General features: G+C 51.4%; 1 protein-coding gene across 1 annotated transcript in view; it reads left to right on the plus strand.

Moving 5' to 3' along the window:
* The window catches only part of FCHSD2 (FCH and double SH3 domains 2), a 113,524-nt gene that overhangs the window by 50,323 nt on the left and 37,884 nt on the right, over positions 1-25,317 (plus strand). Inside the window, exons 4-8 of the mRNA XM_065745809.1 lie at positions 13,542-13,618; positions 15,101-15,245; positions 17,743-17,876; positions 18,365-18,419; positions 18,806-18,934. Coding sequence (XP_065601881.1) covers positions 13,542-13,618; positions 15,101-15,245; positions 17,743-17,876; positions 18,365-18,419; positions 18,806-18,934 — 540 coding nt within the window. The remainder of the gene's footprint in view (positions 1-13,541; positions 13,619-15,100; positions 15,246-17,742; positions 17,877-18,364; positions 18,420-18,805; positions 18,935-25,317) is intronic.

Genomic DNA, 25,317 nt, shown 5'->3' on the forward strand with positions numbered 1-25,317 from the left:
GCTGACATGCTGGAGGGCTGTGCTGCCATTCAGAGAGACCTGGGCAGGATGGAGAGCTGGGCAGAGAGGAACCGGATGAGGTTTAACAGAGCAAGTGTAGAGTCCTGCACCTAGGGAGGAATAACTGCACGCAGCAGTGCAGGTTGGGGATGAGCTGCTGGAGAGGAGGAATGAGGAGAGGGAGCTGGGTGTCCTGGTGGATGACAGGTTGGCCGTGAGCACTGTGCCCTGGTGGCCAAGAAGGACAATGGGATCCTGGGCTGCATTCAGAAGAGCGTGGCCAGCAGGTCGAGGGAGGGGATCCTCCCCCTCTGCTCTGCCCTGGTGAGGCCTCACCTGGAGCACTGTGTCCACTTCTGGGCTCCTCAATACAAAGCACACAGGGATCTGCTGCAAAGAGTGCAGTGAGGGCACAGAGCTGACACAGGGCCTGAACACCTCCCTTATGAGGAAAGGCTGAGAGAGCTGGGGCTGTTCAGCCTTGAGAAAAGGAGACTCAGAGGGGATCTGAGTACTCAGCTGCTTTGCACAGCTGCAGGGAGGGATGGCATGCTGCACAGTTACTGCACATCAACCTTTGCACGCAGAGCATCTTGTGGACAAGAGCAAGTTTTGATTGGTGCCATATTGCAGAGCGCAGCAAACCCTTCTGTACTATTTCGGCCATAGAGCACATGTAAACTTGCCCTTGTAACAAGATTGCCATGCTGCTTTTTATTGCTGCCAGGCTTTGTCTCTTCCTATGGGATTCTTCAAAAAGCAGTGGTCAAAGTCTGTCCAAGTGCCAGTGTGTGAGCTGTGAACAGGGAGGGGCATTGGTTCTCTTCCCCTGCCTCCTCCCCCCCCCCCCCCGCCTGCCTCTCCTCCCCTTAGCAGTGATGCTCTGAGCCCTTAGAACATGCTTTTATTACTTCCTATGACTATTAATAACTGTTCTTTAGCCTCTGTCCAGTGCCCTTCATGCAGTGCTGCTGCTCAGATGCACATTTCCCTTTGATTCCCCGTTTCTGCAGCCATTTCAGGAGTGTTATTCTGTTCCCTTCCCAGGTGAGCTGTTGGCTGTAGCAGCAGGCAGCTGAGCTGTGCCAGGCTGTGCTCAGAGAGCTGCCTGCACAGCCTGGCTGGTCCGGCTCTCCTTCAGCCTCTGTGTCTTTCTGTTCTAAGAGAGGGCACTGACAGCGTTCAGCTGCACTACTGGAGAGTAACATAATGGAAGTGAGAGGTGCTTGGCAGGAAACAGCACACGTTGGGACATCTGCGAGTGAGGAAGAGGATGTTTCAAAAGCTGAACGCTGCACTGCAGTGGTGCATTTGATTTTGTGTGGGTGATGCACCGCTGTATTTTTCAGAATGGTGAATGCTGAGACTGCTGCCTGGGAACACAGTGAAACGGGGCAGTGCAGATTGAATTGCTGACCATTCTAGAGCTCCCAAACCCTGAGTAATGCCACCATAGAATCACAGAGTCCTTCAGGTTGGAAGGGACCTCTGAGGGCCATCTAGTCCAACCCCTGCAGTGCACAAGGACACCACAGCTCTATCAGGTTGCCCAGGGCCTGATCCAGCCTCACCTTGAACATCTCCAGTGTAGGACATCCACCACATCTCTGGGCAACTTGTTCAGTGCCTCACCACCTGTAACAGACTTTTTCCTTATATGCAACCTAACTCTCACATTGTTGAGCTTGAAGCCATTCCCCCGGTTCTGTCCCCACAGTCCCTGCTCAAGAGTCTGTCCCCTCCTTTCCTATCCCTCCCCTGTAGACACTGACAGCTGCTCTCAGGTCCCCTCGCAGCCTTCTCCTCTCCACGCTGCACAGCCCCAGCTCTCTCAGCCTGTCCTTGCAGGAGAGCTGTTCCACCCCTGGGATCATTGCTGTGTCCCTCCTCTGGATGCTCTCCAACAGCTCCGTGTCTCTCCTGCACTGAGGACTCCACGTGTGGACGCAGTGCTCCAGGTGAGGCCGCACAGCACAGAGCAGAGGGGCAGATCCCCTCCCTCACCCTGCTGGCCACGCTGTGTTGGATGCAGCCCAGGATGTTCTTGGCTTTCTGGGCAGTGAGGGCACAGTGCTGGCACGTGCTGAGCTTCCATCACATTTTCTCAGCTCATGCTATTTAAACCCCAATAAATCAGTGAGCTGGGCAACCTGTGTGTGCTGATGGGTCTGGGTGCTGGAGGCAGCAGTGTGTTTCCTGCTCCCAGCCTGGTGCTGACAGTGCCTGGGAGGTGCTTTCCCCCCTGGGCCATAGAGTGTCCCACATCTTCCCCAAGTGTCTGATTTACAGCTGCAGAGCACTGTTTCTCAGAGCTGTTCTCCAGACATGACTCAGTGGGGGATTCTGTGTGACACAGCCCCTAACCCCACTGCTTCTGTCCCGGAGCTATGGGGCAAGCTGCTTAATAATTAATAGCTGGCTGTCTTAAGTCTTGGAAGCGCTGTGTGGAAAGAGGGCTCTGCTCAACCTTGCCATGCTTGAACCTTGCTGCCTGGATTTGGCTTCAGAAGGGTTTCCCTTTGAAGAGCAGTAGGAAAGGCAGCCATCTCTTCACGAATGCTTTGTGCAGCCCTGAGCATATCCCTGTCTGCTCTCATCTCTGCACACTGGGAGTGCACAGAGAGCTGTGCAGAGAGGGAGATGAGCAGAGCTGTATTTCATGCACGTCTTCCCAGATAACATTAGTGAAGCCCCTTCCTGTTGAGTTTGCTTGTAACTCCATTGGGGTTTTTTTGTGTTGTTCTCTCTTTTTTTTCCCCCTGTGCTTGGTAAGCTTGAAAGAAATCCTGCACTCATATATACTGCTGCAGAAAGGAGGAAAGCAGTGACACGTGGCGTGGGTATTGTTTTCCTTACAGTTGGTGGCTGTGAGGTTTATGAGTGGCCATTCTGGGCACCTCGCAGCGAAATCATTTCCAGTAACTCCATATCCCACCAGGAGTGCTGAGATCCCACTGCAGCCACATGAGGAAGGGCAGTGCAGTGCACCCAGGTGGGCGAGGAGCAATGCAGTGAGCTGCCCACGTAGAGGACCCTGCAGCAGTGTGCACTGCTGCCATTTAATCTGTGGAATTAGGACACAATTGGGAGCTTCTGTTGATCGCTGAAGCAGAACCTTGTGATAAATGGGGTCTGTGGGTGTCTGTGAGATAAGCACCTGCTTCTAGGGTACTCATTTCAGTCCCCCTATTCAAATGATGTCGGGTTAAAACTGTGTGTATGTGTGTGTGTATTCAAACCTCGTTGCTTAATCCATACATGAGTAAACTCCAGAGCTGGGACTACATACATACAATTCTTCTCTCTTTCTCCCATCCGTTTAAGAACAAAGTCACTCTGAGCCCAGCTAGGTTTGACCCAGGTGCTGTGGGGTGACTTATGGCAGTATTTCTCTCCTGCCCTTCTGTTTGACCCTCCTGGGAAGCTGACGTGGGGATCCCAGAGTCCAGGTTCCAGGCCGCAGGGCGTCAGAGCTGCTGGGTGAAGCAAAACTGCTGCAGAAACAGCAACCAGAAGCAATCCTGAGAGCTGACAGAGGTGCTGCCAGCTCCCCTCCCTTCATGCCATGTCCCACTGGGACCAAGCAGTGCTTTCCGTGCTCAGGTGGCAGTTCTGAGCTGTGAGATACAGATAGGAGTCACACTTCCCACGTGAGGCTGAAGGATCGCGTGCCATGCGCACCTGAGCACAGCCCCTCCCTGCTTTTCATGCTACCTTTGGCCACATCCATCTCTGCTCATAAAGCAGTGTTGGTTTCTTTCCGAACTGCTCCTGTCAGGTTCTTTTCCAAGAGAGCAGGAGGGAGGATCGTTTCCTGTGCGTGAGGTCACACCGAGCTGAACTTGCCTTCACTTGGCAGCTCTTTGGTTGCCTTGTAACTTCAGAGAAATCGTACTTTCTAACAGACTGCTCTTCCTCTTAGTGAGTGCTTCAGCCCTGGTACCCGGGCTGGAGAGGGTTTCTGTTTGTTTCTTTTTTGGTAGTTCTGTGCTTTGCTGTTATGCTGTGGTTGACTCCATGGTCCTTGTGGGTCCCTTCCATCTCAGGGTGTGATCTTTGATACAGTTCATATATAATCACAGAACAGTCTGGGTTGAAAAGGACCTCAGAGATCATTGAGAGTTTCACCCCCCTGCCGTGGGCAGGGCCACCAGCCACCAGAGCAGGCTGCCCAGAGCCACAGCCAGCCTTGCCCTGAGCCCCTCCAGGGATGGGGCACCCACAGCCTCTCTGGGCAACCTGTTCCAGTGCATCACCGCCCTCTGAGTGAGAAACTTCCTCCTCACATCCTACCTCAGTCTCCCCTGTCTGAATTTAAAACCATTCCCCCTTGTCCTATCACTATCAACCCATGTCAGCAGCCATTCCCCCTCCTGTTGATACACTCTGCTCCCTTCGGGTCCTGGAAGGCCACAATGAGGTTTCCACAGAGCCTTCTCTTTTCCAAGCTCAGCAAGCGTGGTTCCCTCCACCTTTCCTCCCAAGAGATGTGCTCCATCCCTTTGCTCATCTTCATGCCCCTCCTCTGGGCCCATTCAAGAGCTCTGTGTCTTCCTTGTGCTGGATGTGCAGATGTGTGAACATGAACAACGTCCTCACCATCTCCGCAGCGGTCGCAGCTGCCAGCTCCTGTGTCACCAGATCTCTTCAAAAGAAATAGGTGAAAGATAGCCTTGATTTAAGGTACCAAGATGCCTCCAGATCCCATGTGTACTGCCAGGGAAGGCAGCATCTCCTCAGACGTTTCCTCTGTGATGGGATGTAGGATGTAAGAAGGCAGCTGTCCTAGAAAAGCACCTCAGGTAATTTCATCGTTAAGTGACACTGTACTTTGACTCAGAGGTTCAGGGTTCCTGACAGTGCCATTTGTCTTCTGAGCTCAGCTGAAAGACCCAAGAAACTTCTGAAGAAGCAAAGGAGCAGAAATGTGAGCCAGGTCATTGCCAGCATTGCTCTGACTGATGTGTAACCAAGGGTGACATTTGGAGAGGTGGAAAGGAGTCGGTGCCTCTTAGTTTTGGTTGGGAATATCCTGCAGCTTCTCTCACCTGGGCAGAGATTTGTGGAGGGATGCAGTGTCACCCGTGGGGATGGGCCATGAATCCCACTCGTGCTGCCATGGATCTGCCCTCCCCAACAGCCACACAGTGAAACATTCATTTGTCCTCAGCCACACTTCTCCTGAATTTGTATTTCTCAAGCTTTCCACTTTCTTCTGCATTTCTCTGCATGACTCATGGTGATGTTTGTTGTTACCTCCATGCATGAACACAGATACTTCAGAAAAACCACTTAAGTGGAAATCTCCTTCCCTGGGATACATCTGTGCTTCCCATTGTCAGTTACTGAGAAATGTGCACAGCCCCATTCAGTGATCAGTTCTCACAAGCCAACAAGAGGAGGGAGATGGAGAGGAGGAACTGCAGGGTCTGCTGATGTCAAATGCTGAATGTAGAATGACAGAAAGGTTTGGGTTGGAAGGGACCCTGAAGATGAGCTGGTCCCAACCCCATGCTGTAGGCAGGGACACCTCCCTGGAGCCCAGCTTGCTCATCCAGCCTGGCCTCGAGTGCTTCCAGGGAGGGGAACCTGGCTGGGCAACCTGTGCCAATGTCTCACTGCCCTCACAGTAAAGAATTTCTTCCCAATCTCTAATCTATATTTACTGTCTCACAATTTAAAGCCATTTCCCCTCGTCCTGTCACTATCTACCCATATAAAAAGTCCCTCTCCAGCTTCGCTGTAGGCTCTTCCAGGTCCTGGAAGGCTGCTTGGAGCCTTCTCTTCTCCAGTCTGCAGAGCCCCGTCTCTCTCAGCCTGTCCTCGTGGCAGAGCTGCTCCATCCTCCGATCATCTCCATGCCCTCCTCTGGACCAGCTCCACCAGCTCCACGTCCTTCTTGTGTTGGGGGCCCCAGAACTGGATGCAGTGCTCCAGGTGGGGTCTCACGAGAGCAGGGCAGAGGGGCAGCGTTGGGCTGTGTATGCTTGGGTCCTAGAATCCTAGAATTCCCAGTTGGAAGGGAGCCATGAGGGTCACTGAGCCCAACCCTCAGCCCCACACAGCCCTCCCAAACGCCATCGCAGCGGCTGAGATCAGTGTACCAGTGCTGCAGAGCTGCAGCAGCTCGGGGCTGTGCCCACCCCTGGGGCAGAGGGCTGTGGAGCAAAGCTTGGGCATGACTGTCCTTGTGCCACGTGGGAGAGCTCTGGCCTCACCTCACTGAAGTCTGTCATATTATGTAGATATGGACATTTCATTGCTACCTGTCCTCACTGAGATAATCATTTCCACGGAAAGCATGGGAAATTATCCCAGACCAAAGAGAGGTCAGGCTGTGTGGTTCTGCTCTAGAAGACATAGAGTTTTTAGGGAAAACTGCTTTACATGTGGGACACGTTGTGGTGACTGCAGGACAGGAGGTACCCAGGGAAAGGGGTGCTGGCACAGTCACAAAATCACAGCATCACAGAACTGTGGGGGTTGGAAGGGACCTCCAGAGATCATGGAGTCCAACCCCCTGCCAAAGCAGCTCCAGCCCAGGGTGCACAGGTAGGCAGTGTGGCCATTTCCCCTCGTCCTATCAGCACACACTGTGAGCAGAGTCCGGCCTCGTCCCTTTGCCTCCCGCTGCTCAGATATTGACAGCCGTGGATCAGATCCCCTCTGAGTCTTCTTTTCTCAAGGCTGAACAGCCCCAGCTCTCTCAGCCTTTCCTCATAAGGGAGGTGTTCAGGCCCTGTGTCAGCTCTGTGCCCTCACTGCACTCTTTGCAGCAGATCCCTGTGTGCTTTGTATTGAGGAGCCCAGAAGTGGACACAGTGCTCCAGGTGAGGCCTCACCAGGGCAGAGCAGAGGGGGAGGATCCCCTCCCTCGACCTGCTGGCCACGCTCTTCTGAATGCAGCCCAGGATCCCATTGTCCTTCTTGGCCACCAGGGCACAGTGCTCACGGCCAACCTGTCATCCACCAGGATGATGGGCCCCAAGCTACACCGGTCAACAAATGCCTTCAGGCTTTAGCATTTAAAATCACTCTTGAAAGAGAAGGGATGAGAAACACGAGCAAAACCCAACGTGTGCTGCCTGCCTCGTGCCCACAGTGCTTTCCAGAGCTGAATAGGTTCGTGCAGATGGGGCCATCGTTGGAGTACTGAGTTTGTTCCAAATGTAGCGTTGTGCTTTTAGGAAAGCATTGTGTTTCATCCCCTGCGGAGTGGTGCACACAGCTTAAGTGATGTCAAATTATGACTTGGAGAAGTGGAGTATAAAGGATTACCTCATTCAAATGCTGAAGGTCTCATGAGCTCGAGAGTTAATTATCAGATGCAGAGTTAACTTTGACGGTGGGGTGGGATGAATTTGAGAGCAGTAAAACTTGAGCTGTTGAAAACCAATCAGTAAATGTGATGTGAAACACAACACGTTTGATGCTTACTTGCTAGCTGTGTTGGAAAGGGAGGGGAGGAGGAAAGGGTGGCTGTGCTGTGTGCTGGAGCTCGTTAGCACTATGTGATCCTGACAACATGCAATTAAGAAGTTCCCACTGTGCAGGACGTGCTGGCATCACCTTGGAACGACACTGGGAATACTGCTATCTCTCTAGCTTGAATTCCTCCATCTCCCTTCTTTTACTTGAGCAGTGATGCTGAGGTTGAGCAGTGCACTGCTGTGCATGGAGCTGTTCCCTCACGTCCTTAGCAGGGCTAACACGGCTCAGGATGGGGCCAGCTGGGTGCTCCTGTGTCCCCACATGGAAATAGCTGCCCCTGCTGATATCCCTGTGCTGTTTTTCATGAATCTGTCGGGTAAATGAAGCTGCCCGTTGCTGCACACGTCAGCTGGATGTGCTAATACAAATGCTGAGTTTGATGGAATCGCTGCCTGCCTCCTGGCCTGCTTGCTCTTCTGTATACATCTATTTTCTTAAAATTAACTGAGCCTTGATTGCAGCCAAGGCATTACACAGAATCACTGGAGCTGGAAGGAACCCTTGCAATCCATGCAGTCTGACTACTGCAACGAAACTTCCTTTTCTCAAAGGGAAAAATAGCAGTGTCAGTGATGACAGACTGTGGGTAGGAGAGCTGCGTGAGTGAGCTGACATATTTGGGAACTCTGTTTATTGGGAAGCTATAAGAGCTGTCTGGATGCTATATTAACTACTTGGAGCTGCGTTAACCTTCTTGCTGCTCCCATTACCAATGCCTTGGCCCAAGTTCTGGTGCCTGTATTGAAAGCATTCCTGCAGGGCAGCTCTCTGCCCATGCAGATCAATGCCTTCAGACCTGTCTCAGTGACAGGAAGATGAGGGTTTTTATCCTAAGTACTGCCATCAGGCAGGTAAGCTAGTTATCACTATTCATAATGCCCTGCAGGATCATCAGAGCATCATTGAGTGGCCTGGGTTGAAAAGGACCTCAAGGATCACTGAGTTTCACCCCCCTGCCATGGGCAGGGTCACCAGCCACCAGAGCAGGCTGCCCAGAGCCACATCCAGCCTTGCCCTGAGCCCCTCCAGGGATGGGGCATCCACAGCCTCTCTGGGCAACCTGTTCCAGTGCATCACTGCTCTCTGAGTGAAAACCTTCCTCCTCACACCCACCCTCAGTCTCTCTGTCTTAGTTTAAAGCCATTCCTCCTTGTCCTGTCACCATCAACCCGTGTCAGCAGTCATTGGATCCCATCCTGACTCTTTGTTTTATGGAGAGGTAAGCGTGTTGTTCTCCTGGACAGAAATACTGCAGGTGAAATTGGCTGCCATCGTTCATCAGCCCTCCCCCCAAGAAACTGGAATTGAAAAATGCACCAAATCCTCCGACATTACGAAACTGGGAAGTGCCAGCACACGGCCTCACTCAGCAGAGCAAAACGTGTGGAGATGAGCGTGGAGGAGGACTGGAGAAACTGTTGTGTTTTGAGTCCTCATTGGGGCTTCCCTCTTTGGCACAGCCCTGCATCTGACCCTTCTCCTTCCCCCCTGGCAGCACAGAGCTCCTGCTCGGGTGCCTGGGAAGGAGCAGGTGGTATTTTGGGGTCAGGTTGCAGGGGCTGTTTCCCAGGTGTTGAAGCAGAACGTTGTGCAGAGAAACAGACCTTAGAGCAGCACCAGGTGCCTTCAGAGTTGTGTTCAGTAGTGCCTCTTTGTGCTTTCTGTCTCTTAAAACTGAGGTGAGGAGGGATGTGTACCATCCCATTGCCCCCTCACGGCCCATATAAGGTTTGTGCATGGTGTGTTTGGGACGGAGGAAGGATGTGGCATCTGTTTCACAGCAGGCAGGGCAGGCTGGTGGGACCGGCTCGTGGGGAAGTGGTTGCTCTTTGAGTGAATGCTACAACTGCTTGTTTTTAAGGTCACTTTTCTGTGCAGGGTTGGTTTGTGCATTGTATGGAGGTGTAAATCTAGAGATGGCAATGCCTATCAGCACACACTGTGAGCAGAGTCCGGCCTCGTCCCTTTGCCTCCCGCTGCTCAGATATTGACAGCCGTGGATCAGATCCCCTCTGAGTCTTCTTTCTTCTTGGAGCATCTGCTGTGTGGTTGTGGGCACGGTGCTCCATGGTGAAGGTGGCAGTTGTGATTTGTTGGGCACCATAACGTCGTGGTCAGGAAAGCAGAGTTAGAATTTTTCCAGCTCCTTTTACCTCTGACTGGAAATGCAGGCCTTGATGCTTTCTGCTCCTGTGCACACAGCCTTTGTGTAAAGAAAGCATTGTGTTTGGATGCAGCAGCATTGGAGAAGTCGTGTTGCATCAGGGCTGTGTGCTGCAAGAGTGCCACGGGTGATGCTTACGGTGAGTGCCAGTTCATTTTTAGCTGCACTGCAGCAGTGCTTCAGTCACAGAGCAGAATAACTGTCCATCAGTGCTTTGTCCTCAGCCCATACTGCAGATGGGAGCAAGTCAGGTCCTGCATGCAAGCCCTGCACTGAGCCTGCTCTGAGCAGAGCTTGCTCTCATTAAATCATTAAAGGTTTTATTGAATCTAGCTCTGGTAAATAAAGTATCGCTTGAAGCAATTGCAGTGAGCACCTCGTATCTCCCTTGGGATTCAGCACTGAGCCTGAAGCATTGCAAGCACACAGGAGCCAAGCCCTCAGTGCACTGCACGCCTTGCCCCGTGCCACACGTGGCCCCAGCCCTGTCCAAATGCTTTGAGGAGATGGTCAGCCCTGCAAAGTATGCTTCAAGTTACTCTGTGAGCCTGGGGAGATGCACACGCCTGATGGATGCCTTTGTCCGAGGTCGTTGGCAATGAGTTTGGGTGAGCTGCATCAGTTCATCCAGATCCGGGACAGGAATTTGAGGGCGCCCAGGGAGATGCTGCTGTACTGTGAGCACATGCAATGCAATGCTTTGGCACAGCTGATTTTTGGCATTTTTCTCATGCTCTTCAAGACATGGGGTCCTCGTTCAGCTTCGCAGCGTGGGCTTCTTTCTTCTCTTTTCAGAGGACTCATGGCATGCAGCACTCCCTCTTCATTCTCAGCCCCTCTCGGTTGCCTGCAGCTAAAGATGCCCTTTTCCATACAGTCCACCATTGGGCAAAGCACAGGTTTCCTTCCCAGTGTGGAAGAAAGCCTTAACGTGGCTCTGAGTTTCATCTGGGGAGAACCAGCAGTGCTCTCCTGGTGCAGTTCTTCTGCCAGAAGGGCTGTTAGCAAACTGAGCAGTGCTCCTCAGCAAGCACAGCCGTGCCCATAACGCGTGGCTGGGGCTGCAAGGAGCAAGTTGCCATGGGTGTATCTGGGGGGAATACTTCTCTGCTCTGAGTGCCGCTTGGAAATGTCACTCTTCCAATCAGGGCTGTACTGACTCTGCTCTGAGTCCTCTTTTTGGGGGGAATACAAATAGGTGAGCGTAGATTTATGTGCAGAACTTCTTATCTTCTGAGTCATCTTTCTCTCCACTGTCACTACGCACTGTCCGTTATCTGTTGGTGTTGTAGCTGCTGTTCCCTGAGTTCTTCCTTTCCTTTTCCTCCCCCAGCACCCACCACCACCACAAATGCCCCTCCAGTGCCCGTGGTACCAGGACACAGACTCACATGCAGCTGGTGATGAGTGGTGGGGGTGGGTCCTGGGGCCCATACTGTGTGGTGTCTTTATTGATGATCTCATGAGGGCATTGAGTGCACCCCCAGGATGTTTGCAGGTGACACCGAGTTGAGGGGAAGTGTCAATCTGCCTGGGGGTCCAAAGGCCCTACAGAGGGACCTGGGCAGGCTGATCAATGGGCTGAGGTCAATGGGATGGAGTTCAACAAGACCCAGCGCCAGGTCCTGCACTTCAGCCACAGCAGCCCCATGCAGTGCTGCAGGCACAGGGCAATGGCTGGAAGCTGCAGGAGGGACAGGATCTGGGACTGACCACAAGCCAGCAGTGTGCCCCAGAGGCCAAGAAGGCCAGCAGCATCCTGGCTGTGTCGGTCCTTCAGACGTTCTCAGCCTTTCACCTCCGCAAGCATCTATGTGAAATAGTTTACCTGGGAACAAATCAATATATTCAATTGTGAGTACCATTCCCAAATAAATAACGTTTACTCAAACTCACTGATAGATATCAGAGGAGGAAATGGAAAACTGAAAATAAACAACCTGCCAGTGTTGCTCACAGTGCCAATTTGGGAAGCTCAGGGTGCCTGGTGGGACAGAGGAGTGAAGGTCTGTGGGTTTGAAGTAGAGCACTGCTGGCTGTTCTGCAGCCTGCCTAAATGGAGAGGGTGAGCTGTAGGCATTTTGCTTGACTTGAACCGAGGGTTTACACTGCAATTTGTGTCCTTTTACAACTCTCCTACTCACTGAAGCTCCAACCAATGGTCAGCAGTTACTTGGAAGCATTACGCTATGGGATGTGCGTCCTCAAGTGCTCTGCAGTCAGGACAGCCCTCTGCTGGGGCTTCTCTCATTGCCTCTGCACAGATCTGCCCCTCGCTGAGCTGCCACCACCCCCTGCCCTCTGTGTGTGCACCTTGGGGTGGAGCTGGGCAGCTCCTCAGCCAGGCCAGGGGCCACACAGCATCCCAGCAGCAGCCCCACAGTGGCACTTTGTCTGTGGCGGCCGAACAAGAAGCCCTATTGAGGGAGGAACAAGGAGGATCTTATCCTAAAAAAGTTGCAGTCGGCGTCAAGTTCAAGAAAGCAAATGTACTTCATCTCACTGAAAGTCATGGTTTGCCTACAGCAGCTGTGTGGGGAATGCAAACGTTTGGTTTATCAGTTTTTGTGGAAGGTTCCCAGGGACGGCTGCAGCTCTCTGCCCTGCTGCATTGGTGGCTGTGGGGCACTCCTTGGGGTTGGAGTAGTCAAGCTATTCATGGCAGTTCTGTAGTGACATTGTCAGTAGTTGGGTTCCTGTGACCGAAAGGTTTTGTAGATCCACACAGTGACTTTTGTGCCTCAGCTTGTCCTCGGCTGCCAGCAGATGTTGCCATAGAACCACAGAGCCGTGAAGATTGGAAGAGACCTCTCATGTCATCGAGTCCATCATGTCCACTCAGCGGACCATGAAGGCTGGAGAGGACCTCCAAGATCCCTGAACCCAACCCATCCTCCCATGCCCACGGACCATGTCCCTCTGTGCCACATCCACACGGCTCTGGAACACCTCCAGGGTCCTCCACACCTCCCGGGGCAGCCCGTGCTGCAGCTGCTTTTCATAGATTCATAGATACATGAGGTTGGAAAGGACCTGCAAGATCATCTAGTCCAACCATCCTCCTATCACCATCCCTACCCACTGAACTACTAAATCGTGCTTTGCTTTGTGCTCTGAGCCCTTAGCCCTCGTCCAGCCCGCTGCCCTGCATTGAGCAGGGCCTTGCTTTTGAGGGTTTTATTGGAGCATCTTCACCTGGCTGTTGCTGGAGGTGCCCGAGGCCTCTGGTCCCAATGCTCCATGCAGGCAGCATCCACCCATTGCAGCAGCTGTCCCTGCCTGGGTTACAGCTCGGTTTTCTGCTCTCCGAAGTTATCGATTTTTTGAGGTTTGCAAAGTGCATGGCAGAGTCTGAGCAGTAGAATGAGCATTAATAATTAAAACTGAGCTGCTTTTCTCAATCCGTCGTCTGTTGTGCTCTCCCAGGCAAAGTCTCCATGCTGCAGGAGAGGAATTCCCTGTGGACGGCGCTGCCCGCAGCGACCAGAGTCACCCATCTCCAGCCAAGGACGGATGGCATTGCTTCTGAGAGCCCCTCTCAGCTGAAGCAGGGCATGGATTGCTGTGTCTCTGACAAACAGAGGCACTTCTCCTGCAGTGCCCCTGGCTCCGAGCGCTGTCCGTGGTGTTGGAGGTGCGGGCGCTGCTCACACGCGGAGCATTTATGGAGCTGGAGTGTGGGGTTCGGTCATAGCAACGGGAACCTCTTTAATATATCTCCACAGAAACTTATAACGAGGAGTAGGAATAGTCTTCCATCGTATTTGTGTGTCAAAACTAAACACGAACTGCTTCTTTCTAGTTCCAGTTGTCCGTTGCTTGTCGCTGATAGAAGAGCAGAAATGGTTTCTTAGGTGCCTAACATTTTTTCTCCTTCTTTCAACAGAGCATTCAGAAGCTGGCCAGCCAGTACTTGAAGAAGGACTGGCTCGGGATGAAAGCTGATGAACGAGCTGATTATAGGTAATGGAGCAGTTATGTATCTCGGAATAGCTGTCTTTATCTTTTCCATTTGTGTAATTATTGTGCTCCACCGTGCAACGCTGCTCTTCTGTAGCTTAAGTGATCTGTTTGCATTGCTGTCACACGTTGCTGGCTGAGAGCTTTCCTTCCTTCTGAAATTTCGAAGCAGGCTGAAATAACATTTTGTAATGTGAGTAATTGAGGGGGATGGGTAAAGACAAATGGCACAGTGGGATAGAAGCTGTCACTGTACGCCTTCTTGGGCTGTTAATGTTGGGGAAGATGGTGTGTGTGTTTTGTTAAATGGCAGTGAGGTGCTGGCACGGGCTGCACAAAGAGGCTTTGGATGCTCCATCCCTGAAGGTGCTCAAGGCCACACTGGATGGAGCTTTGGGCAGCCTGATCCACTGGAAGGCATCGCTGCCTTCCAGGAGGTTGGAACTGGTTGAGCTTGAAGGTTGCTTTCAACCCAATCCATTCTGATCCATGAGTCTGAAAGGACTCAGACATGATGATGAGCAGCACTGGGAAGTCATCCTGCCCCTGTGCTCAGCACTGCTGAGGCTTCACCTCGAGTGCTGCCTTCAGTTTGGGGCACCTCAGTACAGAAAGGACATGGAGGTGCTGGAGCAGCTCCAAAGAAGGGCAACGAGGCTGTGAAGGGCTTGGAGAGTGTGCCCTACGAGGAGAGACTGAAGGAACTGGGGCTGTGTGGTGTGGGGAAGAGGAGGCTGAGGGGAGACCTCACTGCTCTCTTCCAGTATGTGAAAGGTGCTCACAGTGAGAGCAGGGTTGGGCTCTGCTCACTGGTGACAGTGACAGGACGAGGGGAGATGGCCTTAAGTTGCACCAGGGTAAGTTTAGGTTGGATGTAAGGAACCACTTCTGTACAGAAAGGGTCGTTCAGCACTGGGATGGGCTCTGCAGGGAGGTGGTGCAGTCACCATCCCTGGGTGTGTTTAAATCCATTTGGATGTGGTGCTCAGGGCCATGGTTTAGCAGAGGGCTGTTAGAGTGAGGGCAGTATGGTTGGGTCGTGGTTGGACTGGATGATCTTTGAGGTCTTTTCCAACCTGAGTGATACTGTGATTCTGTGATAGCATGATGTTATTTCTGCACACATGCACACACGTGTGCATACTGACCAATTGGATGGAGGTAAAGGAGAATGGCAGCAGACAGAGGAAAAAAGACAAGGGGAAGGGGAAAGATGTCAGCACATTGGGAAGGCAGAAAATGTTTCCTAAGAACAAAGGTGGGTGGCCAAATAACAATGGGCACATAATAGTGGTTCCATTATAAGCATGTGTGTTGCTTTGTGGTGGATCTTTGGGCTGCACACAGCTGCTGTGGCCTTAGGAGAAGCTGTCAGCATCGGAGCAGTCTGGTTTGGCTGCTGCTTTCTGTGGGGTCTGTTCCATGGGAGCAATGGGTTTGGCCACAGATTATCACCATGAGCACTGAGCTGTTTCCTTCCTGCAGGAGCATGTACTCCGTTTGGAAATCGCTGCTGGAAGGCACAATGCAGGTGGCCCAGTCCCGACTCAATATCTGCGAGAACTATAAAAACCTGATTTCAGAACCAGCCAGGACTGTGAGGTGCTTCAAGGAACAGCAGCTGAAAAAGGTACACGTCCTTCCTTGGGGCTTTCAGTGTAGGAAATCAGACGTGTTCTAGTGTGACACCTGGGCGCTTCTCAGTCTCTTTAAGCACATGTTCTAGGAGGAAACAGATTGTTGTGTAGAAATTGAGCTCTGTGTTGAGATCTGTGGTGTTACGAGCTCAGAAATGAGGGCTTATAATTCAGGAGTTGGTGAAAACCACCTCTCTAAGTCTGACATTGGGTGGTGGCTGTCACGTTGACTTGCTGTGGCAGTGACAGGTGCAGGCAGATTGCTATTGGAATATATGTATATACCTAAGGTGGAATAGCTGCATGCAGTGGTACAGGTTGGGGATGAGCTGCTGGAGAGGAGGAATGAGGAGAGGGAGCTGGGTGTCCTGGTGGATGACAGGTTGGCCATGAGCACTGTGCCCTGGTGGCCAAGAAGGACAATGGGATCCTGGGCTGCATTCAGAAGAGCGTGGCCAGCAGGTCGAGGGAGGGGATCCTCCCCCTCTGCTCTGCCCTGGTGAGGCCTCACCTGGAGCACTGTGTCCACTTCTGGGCTCCTCAATACAAAGCACACAGGGATCTGCTGCAAAGAGTGCAGTGAGGGCACAGAGCTGACACAGGGCCTGAACACCTCCCTTATGAGGAAAGGCTGAGAGAGCTGGGGCTGTTCAGCCTTGAGAAAAGGAGACTCAGAGGGGATCTGATCCACGGCTGTCAATATCTGAGCAGCGGGAGGCAAAGGGACGAGGCCGAACTCTGCTCACAGTGTGTGCTGATAGGACGAGGGGAAATGGCCACACTGCCTACCTGTGCACCCTGGACTGGAGCTGCTTTGGCAGGGGGTTGGACTCCATGATCTCTGGAGGTCCCTTCCCACCCCCACAGTTCTGTGATTCCTTTATTCTGTGAATGGGCTCTGGTTTTAGCTCTGTCTTAAACCTGAAGAAATGATTTGAGCTCTCCTCGAGATGCAAAACGTGGGTCAGTCCCCCTCATCCTGCAGAGGCATCCCTTCTCTTTGGAGAAGGATTTGTTCCTCATTTCCAGGCTGACCCTCCCTTGGCACAGTGTGAGTCTGTTCCCCCTCTTCGCTGTTTCCCAGGAGCAGAGGCCAACCCCTTCTATTTGCATTTTTGCAGTGGCCACACAGAATTGAGTGGGACAGAGCTGAAGGGCAGCAGAACCCAAGTGCTTTGTGAGAAGCAGCTTTCTGTGTGCCTGCCCCAACCAACAGCCCTGTGTCACACATCCCCCTGACTGCTTCGTTAGAGGCACAGAGCCAGATGATGGGATGTTTTCCAGACAGCATTGGTACCAACTGGGGCTATTTGATATTTCAGTTTTTGGATGCCAGCAGGAGGCTTCAGGGATCCAACTACTGACTGATGTAGCAGAACCCCACAGTCCAGTACGTGCAGGTTGTTCTCCCTTCCTTTTTCCTACCCTGCACTCAAAGATTTACGAAGTAAAGCACATCGTGCCCTTCATGTTACTGATGTGCACACGGGAAATAAGAATGGGAACTTGTATTTAAAAGCCAGTGGGAGAATGAGTATGTTCAGTGAGAGCTGCATGGGGAGAAGGTGAATAATTTCTGGCAGAAGGATGAGTTAATTACAGGTGACTGGAGGAGGGCTTTGGGCTGTGGGTGCAGGGCAGCCACATCCTGGGCCCTGGAGGTCCCGGGAGGGATTGGCTCTGGTCTTGGAAGGACAGACCAGCAGCTGTGTCCTCACACTTTCACTGACCATGTGTTACTCAGAGCTCAGCAGGAGCACTGTGAGATGGTGCTGGTATGTGCCTGAGCGGGGCTGGGTTAGGGACCATCCTTACTGATCTCTTTTAACACTGACAGTTCCCTTTTTGAGGATGAGGTCATATCTCCTTTCCCACACGTGTCTGAAACAGGTAGAGTCTTGGGGGAATTGCTGATAAATTCGTTCTTTTTCTGTTCTTCCTTTGACTTCTCCTTTCTGATACTTCCTGGTTGAGTTGTATCCCTGGAAAGGAATGGAATTATTTTTTATCTCTTGAGTGGCCCAGGGGTTTTCTTTTATCATTCTGATAAAACCCAATCAGAGCTCAGTAATGTCATCAAATTGTTCTTGGCTCTATTGTACTGTTCTCCACATTCACTTTTGTCTTTTGTTTTAGATTTTAGAGAAGGAAGGACTGAGCGTTTCTCATCTCACCTCTGCTGAATTGCCTTTGGGTTTTTCCCCATTGTATTCCAGTCATTTCAACTAATTATCTCATCAAAAGCTCACCGAACTTTTATGTTTAATTTGTGAGTTTTCGTTGGATTTGAGTAGTTAAACAGCAGTTGAAAGGAAAGAAATACCACTTTGTGTTCAGATTGGCTTGACAAGAAAGGCACAGATAATGGACTGGGATTGACTTGGAGACTGCCTCGTTCTGTATGAAATGTAATGAAGAGCAGTGAAGTGGTGACAGTGGTATCTGCATGCAAGCGGTGCTCACGTTTTGTTTCCCAAACCTTTCTTTCAGTACGTGGACCAGCTGACAAGGATCCAGGCTGAGTTACAGGAGACAGTAAAAGATTTAGCTAAAGGCAAGAAGAAATATTTTGAGACTGAGCAGATGGCTCAAGCAGTGCGGGAGAAAGCTGACATTGAGGCCAAGTATGTTTTCCTAATAGCATGTGTATAAATAATTGCATGTGTAAAACCACGTTTATCACTTGTTAGTTTTTACACTCAATGCTCGTTTGGGAGAAGGGCAGTTGCTTTCAGTAAGCTCATGCCAGTTCATTTTCTTACCTCCTTATGGAGGCAGAGTGGGGATGGGGCTGCAGTTTTCCACTCCTGGAGGCAGAATGTTGAGGCTCTGTTGTTCTGCTCCTTGGCATCCTCAGGAGGTCGATTCCTCTTGCTTCAGACCAGCAAGCAGCTCTCCTTAGGAGTTTGCCTTGTGCTATGGGAGCTCGCCTCACCTGCTTGCCACTTCCTTTCTTTTTTTATTTGTCATTTGGATGTATTTGTTGTCCTCAGATGAGGCTTTTTATGGAACTGTACAAACAGCTTTAGGTGCAGTGGCCTGTTTGGCCTGTGGCTTTGTACAGACTCTGTGAGACACTGATCTCTTGGGCTTTTCTTTCTGTTCTTTGCAGGTCCAAACTTAGTCTTTTTCAGTCAAGGATAAGCCTGCAGAAGGCAAGTGTGAAGGTGAGTTTGTGTGTGTTATCAAAGCGCTTTGGAGTTGTTTTACCAGGCGTGTGAGTGGAGCTGTGTGGGGCCCGGGGATGTCTGGTGTTAGGGAAGGGGTTTTGGTAGGAGTGGTCTGACAGGAGCTGGCTCTGCCAGGGCTCACTGCAGAGCTCCACGTGGCCGATGGACAAGGGAATTGTCTTCTAGAGGGAGGAGTAACTGTTGTTGAAGAACCGTGTGTGAAATGTCAAACTGCATGAGAGAATCCCAAATGAAATCCCCTCGGCATTACCAATATCAAGCTCTTAATCCTTCTGAGTTTTGGCTGCACCTTACTCTTAATACTTTTTCAGTCATTCACTTCTCATTAGTCCGTGTCTTCTAACTTCTGTGTGTTGCTGCAGTTAAAAGCACGACGGTCGGAGTGTAACTCCAAGGCCATCCATGCCAGGAACGATTACCTTCTCACCCTGGCAGCTGCCAACGCACACCAAGACCGCTACTACCAAACAGACCTGGTGAACATCATGAAGGTAAGGAAGCTCGTGGTGCTGGGGAGATGGGAAGTGCAGAAGTCTGGACAGCAAAGTTAAGAATGTATAAAACCTGGGGTTGCTCTGCAGCAGCACTGCTGGCTTGTCCAAACTCTGCAGCAGATGTGTGCAGTGCCATGGGTCCTGCGACGGTGTGCAGTAGACTTGGAAACAGTAATCAAGCACCAAGGCTAAGCAGCTGCCTTTCTTATCTTTATTATTATTCACTTCTTAATTATTATTTCTTAACAGAGCTCAAATAAAGGAGTCAGGCTTTTAAAACTCAGACTTGCAGTTCCCCATTTCACTTCTTCAGTGGCGTATCCCATAATGGGGTTTGGTGTCTGTCTGCTCAGAGCCTTCCTTCGTGGCACAGCTGATGGGAATGTGGCTGTTCAATCTGTTGGTTTGAAAGCAGGAATCTCAGAGAGCCTTGCCCAGCTGAGTTGGTGCTCGGAGTCCTGGGAGCTGGCGTGCTTAAGGAGTTCAAGTCCAATTGCTCACATGTTTTTCACACCATCTTTCTGAAATATACTCTATTTTTGTAGCTCGGTTGAGAGGAATTGTGAAGTTGGTATTATCAGCTAGGCAGAGCTAATGGAGACTTGTAGTTGCATTCCATGCACTGACGTTTTCAAAGTCTGTTTTGATTTCTTATCTGTGAGCTATTTCAAGGCGATGCAGTCGGGCACAGCGACTTACTCCTTTGTAATTTATGTTTAAAATTGCATTATTGAAGAGGTGAATACCTTCCTGAGCTGCACTTTCAGGGTAGACTTTCTCAGCTGGGACAAGGGTTGCAGGTTGCAGCAAGTCACCACGTTAACGGTGTGCTTTTGTATACTGGAAGAGGAAATGTGTGGATCTGAAATTCAGGTAATTGAATTGGCATTGTAGGGTCACAGAATGGTTCAGGTTGGGAAAGACCCCCAGGTCTAAAGGGTCCAAGGGCGACCTGGGGACTCTGAGATGCCCAAATCCAACCTCAGCCCATCCCCACCATGTCTGCTGACCATGTCCCTAAATCAGGAGAAGTATAAGATCAGGACTGAAAAATACAGTCATGGAAAAGTGAGTGATAGCACTGCCATCCCTCTGCGTGCCTGCTGATGTCAGGGAGCATTCTGCTTCCCCAGGGCCCTGCCACCAAGGCTGCTGTGGATCCATGTTAGCACTGCTAGTTTCTTTACCCAGGTATCCATCTCCCTTTTGCTCACTTGTTTCTTTTGCAGAACCTGTTGTGAAGCTGTTTTCATTCTCAGTGTCTTTTGCTATAGAAACCTCTCTGTGCAGCCTGTTCCCTGCTATCAGTAACTGTGGTTTGCTGAGAACCCAAATTGCAGCCACTTCCATTGAGCCAAATTACTTTGGAAGGGAAGGATAACACTCAGGATTCTTTCTCTGCATCCTTTTTCAAACATCTGTGGTGGCCATATCTCAGCCTGGCAAGGAGCTGCTTTCCTAATGAAGATCCTCCTGTTTGTCACTCTTGTTTGTGTGAGCACACAGACCTCCATGCAGCAGGGCAGCGAAGGAGAGGGTGGATCTACAGGTGAGGGGTGCTGCTGAGATGTCTGCTGAGTGCTCGTCGAGTCTCAGGACCTCCAGAAAGGTGTGTCCCAGCTGTGAAACAGGGCTTCAGGAGTGAGTTATGCACCAAGAAGTGTGACTTCCTTGCCAGGAGGGCAGCACTCATGTGGGATTATGGCTGAGTGGGAATGATCCACTGTGGTTTTCAAAGAGGGAAAGCATCCCTCAGAAAGCCGTGGGAAGCTGAGCTGGGGGTAGGGCTGATCCCTCTGATGTAATGTCTCTGCTTTGCCCCGAGCTCTCAGCACATTTTCCTACTCTTTTTTTTCTGCTGATGTGAAAGAAGTGCATTCCTGCAAGTAGGGCTGATCTCACCCATCAGTAGCTGATGAAGAGATACAGAAGATGTGGGATTAAGGTGAATACTTGGGCACTGGAGTGGGAGGAGGCGTGCCAGCAAGGTGCTGGTTTCTTCCTGATCTCTGTCTCTTCCTCCTGAAGTCTGGGGGAAGGTCATGCTCTATAAGGCATAGAGACAATGATTATTTTGTTTAACATCATCATTTCACAGATGGTGTGGGAAAGGAACTGAAGAGTGCAGTGGTGATTTGAAGGTGCAGGCTTGTACCATGCATATATTTCATGTATATGACCAAGAAGTATCATAAGACATGGATGATTTTGGATGACCAGGCAAGAAAACGGCATGAGAAATTTGTGACTGCTTTCAGCTTTTTGCCATTTAGGGATAAATGCATTGCCTGCAGAATGTGGAGTGTTCTCAGAGTAGCCATTGCCCTTTGTGAAAGACGTGCTGGATATGGGTGAGGGGATGAGGACTTTGCCTGCTGTGTTCCTGATACCACCCCTAGGTACCATCCTTAGCAAAGGAGGCCTTGTGCAAGGGGGTGTAGCTCTGTGCTGACAGCAGCTTGGCTGGCAGCCTGACCCCAGTGTGTTACAGCCAGTGCAGCTGGAGCATCGAACCATGCTGATGGGTGTGTTAAGATGGCAGCTTTATCATGCTCCTGTTGCTCATGGAGGCCTTATGGTGGCCACGTTGCTGCTATTGCTCATCTCTGTGATGGAGTCAGTGCACCTTCTGTATGAACTCCTCGGGGCTGCCCATATTTCTGGATACCTTCCATTTTGTCCTTGTGCTCTTGAGGTTGTATCAGTCCTGCAGTGCTTTGGGAGTTACTGGCTTCTTGCTGGCACTCAGCTTCACTCGTTGTTCTCTCGTGACCTTTCCCTGGAGGACACAACTCAGTATTCCTTGAAAACCAGCTGCCCTGTGTGGTAGAGAGCAGCCTGGTGTGGGTGAGGTGGAGCATGGGGTGGGGTGGGTGCACCTCTGCCATCACTGGGCCTCTCTGGCTGTGGGCTGCTACAGTTTCATAGAATCACAGAATCACCAAGGTTGGAAAAGACCTCCAAGATCATCCCATCCAACTGTCCACCTATCACCAACAGTCTTCTCTAAGCCATGTCTCTCAACACAGTGTTCTCTAAATACCTCCAGGGTCGGTGACTCCACCACCTCCCTGTGCAGCGCACTGCAGTGCCTGAGCACTCTGTCAGAGAAGTATTTCCTAACACCCAGTCTGAATCTCTCCTGGCACAACTTAAAGCCATTCCCTCTCACCCTATCACTAATTACAAGAGTGAAGAGGCTGACCCCCAGCTCACTACAACCTCCCTTCAGGTCATTATAGAGAGCAGTAAGGTCTCCCCTGAGCCTCCTCTTCACACTGAACAATCCCAGCTCCCTCAGCCATTTCCCATAGCCCTGTGCTGCAGACCCCTCACAGCTCTGTTGTCCTTCTCTGGACACACTGCAGGACTCTGATGTCTTTCTTGCAGTGAGGGGCCCAGAACTGAACACAGTAGCCCACCTTCCCTGCCCACAGCATTGCCCTAATTCTCACCTGAAGAGTGAGTTTTACAGCTTACAGCAGTGATGTCACAGAACGAACAGCAGCTTTAGGAGCTCCCATTTCAAAGACAGATCGTATACACTCCTTTGTCTAAAAAGCCCTACATTGTATTGAGGTATGAGATGAGAGCTGCCTGGGATGCTGTCCCTCTGCAGTGCTTCACTGTGGGTTTGGGTCTTTCAGTGTAAAGGCTTTGATGAATGCTTCAGCAGATTCTGATCCTGTACTTAGTGCATCAGTTTTATCACAGCCAGCAGCCAGAAAATCCTTTCCACATTGGTCACCCCACCCCTTAGTCAGGTAAGTGTGCAGAGCTGCTGGAGGCCGTGGTGCAGCAGAGGTGGCTTGTGCCCAGTGAGAGGAGAGCTGGGTGTGCACACGTGGCACTGCAGGCAGAGAGCTGCAGCTGGAGAAGGCAAGGATGCAGGGAGAGCTGGGAGCAGCCTGTGGGAAGGAGGGGATGGATCATTTAGCAGGGTCTGTGTGATAGGAGAGGGGGAGGTGGTTTCCAGCTAAAAGAGGGCAGATTTAGACTGGAGATAAGGGAGAAGTTTACGTCAGGCAGTGAGGCACTGCACAGCTTGCCCAGAGAGGTGGTGGTGCCCCATCCCTGCACACAGCCGGGGTCAGGGGATGGGGCTCTGAGCTCTGACAGAGCTGTGGGTGTCCCTGTGCACTGTGAGGAGTGGGACCCGATGGCCTTGTGGGGTCCTTTCTGACTCCAACCAGGTTCTATGACCCTGATGCAGCCTTGGCTTTCAGACAGCCTGCACGTCAGCTCCTTGTGGTGCTTTATAAGCATTGAAAGTCCACACCAGTATTAACAGGTGAGAGCTGCTGAAACAGGATGGAAAAGGGTCTGCAGCACAGTGCTATGGGAGAGGCTCAGGGGATGGGGTGCAGAGGAGCTCAGGGCAGACCTCATGGCCCTACAGCTCCTGCAGGGAGGTGGAGGTGATGTTGGGGTCAGCCTCTACTCCAGGGTAACAGCGATAGGATGAGAGGTGATGGCCTCACGTTGCACCAGGGGAGGGTCAGGTTGGGTGTGAGGAAAAATGTGTTCTCTGAAAGAGCAGTCAGGTGCTGGCGTGGGCTGCCCAGGGAGTGGGGGTGTCACTGTCACTGGGGGTGTTCCTGAGCCGTGGGGACGTGGGCTGTGGGCACAGTGGGGTGGGGCTCTGGGAACTTGGGGGTGTTTTCCAGCTGTGATTGTGTGATTCAGTGAGGAGGACAGGCACGTGAAGGAGCAGGAAGGTGATGCTGTGCAGTGACAGTGCTGCTCTGTGCTGGGGATGCCCTCTGTTGCTGTGTTTGAAAGAAGCTGGTGCTGTTCTGCTCATCTGCTCTGACTCAGAGCTGCTGCTGTCCTGCCGTCCTGTGGCGGATGAATCACAAATCACTTTGTTTTCTGTCACAGGCACCAAATAGACATTTTCCTTGGCGGAATTCCCTGTGACATCCAGCTTCTGATCGTTGGCAGTATTTAGAGTTTGTTATTTTGGTGTGCAGCGTGGAGACGTGGGGACAAAACGACGCTCTGCGCTGTGAGGATGAAAGGCTGTCACAACCACAGCAGCTTCGTGCTGCTGATGTCTGTGAGAGAACTGAGAGTCACTTCTAAGTGCAGTTTGCCAGTTGCACCAGTGAGTGGGAAACAAAGCTATCCTCGCTTTCCCTTTAGAAAAGAGTTGAATCCTTTTGCTTCTCCTGCAGACAGCAGATCCCTGTGTGCTTTGTATTGAGGAGCCCAGAAGTGGACACAGTGCTCCAGGTGAGGCCTCACCAGGGCAGAGCAGAGGGGGAGGATCCCCTCCCTCGACCTGCTGGCCACGCTCTTCTGAATGCAGCCCAGGATCTCATTGTCCTTCTTGGCCACCTGAGCTCATGGCCAACCTGTCATCCACTAGATGTTGAAAAAACAAGAGAAAAATGGGCATAGATGGGGCAGGAAATGGTTTGCTCTTTGCCCACTTCCTGCTGGTCCCCTGTGTGCTGCTGGACTGCACTGGGGTCGGGAGGAGGGGACTGAGGGCAGCACTGGGCTGGCTGCTGCCTGCCTGAGCTTTGTTATTGCTGCATTTCCTCTTTCAACACTCCACTTCTAACTACGTTCCCATCATGAACCAACTCAGAGTATGACTTTGAGAGGGATAAATAAGGAAATGTTCATTAAAAAAAAAAAAAGAAAAAGGAAGCGACTTTACCACTTTAAGTAATTTTCTGATTTCCTTTAGAAGAGGCAGAGAGATGTGGAACCGAAACTGATCTCAGAATAGAGACCTGGAGAGAAGTGAGGAGCACCCGCCCATCAGCTCGCTTCCCGTGTGTGTCATGGGGCTGGCAGCACTGTGGGGCCCTCAGCAAAGCACTGTAATGAAGTTATCTCCTGCAGTGTGCTCTGCAAAACCCCCTTGCTTTGGAGTTGAAATCTTTGAAGACAATCACAGCATCATAGAATGGCCTGGGTTGAAAAGGACCTCAGAGATCATTGAGTTTCAACCCCTTGCCACGTGCAGGGCCACCAGCCACCAGAGCAGGCTGCCCAGAGCCACATCCAGCCCTGCCCTGAGCCCCTCCAGGGATGGGGCACCCACAACCCCAACGTGGCAACTTGTTCCAGTGCATCACTGCTCTCTGAGTGAAGAACTTTCTCCTCAGTCTCCCCTCTCTTAGTTTAAAACCATTCCCCCTTGTCCTGTCACCATCAACCTGTGTCAACAGTTGTTCCCCCTCCTGTTGATACACTCAGCTCCTTTCAGGTCCTGGAAGACCATAGTGAGGTCTCCCCAGAGCCTTCTCTTCTCCAAGCTAGACAAGCCAGGTTCCTTCAACCTTTCCTCATAGGAGAGGTGCTCCATCCCTCTGCTCATCTTCATGGCCCTCCTGTGGACTCGTTACAAGAGCTCTGTGTCCTTC

Source organism: Cyrtonyx montezumae, unplaced genomic scaffold (assembly GCF_038088225.1).
Source record: "Cyrtonyx montezumae isolate F1298 unplaced genomic scaffold, pur_monq_1.0 scaffold_37, whole genome shotgun sequence".
NCBI classification, from domain to species: Eukaryota; Metazoa; Chordata; class Aves; order Galliformes; family Odontophoridae; genus Cyrtonyx; species Cyrtonyx montezumae.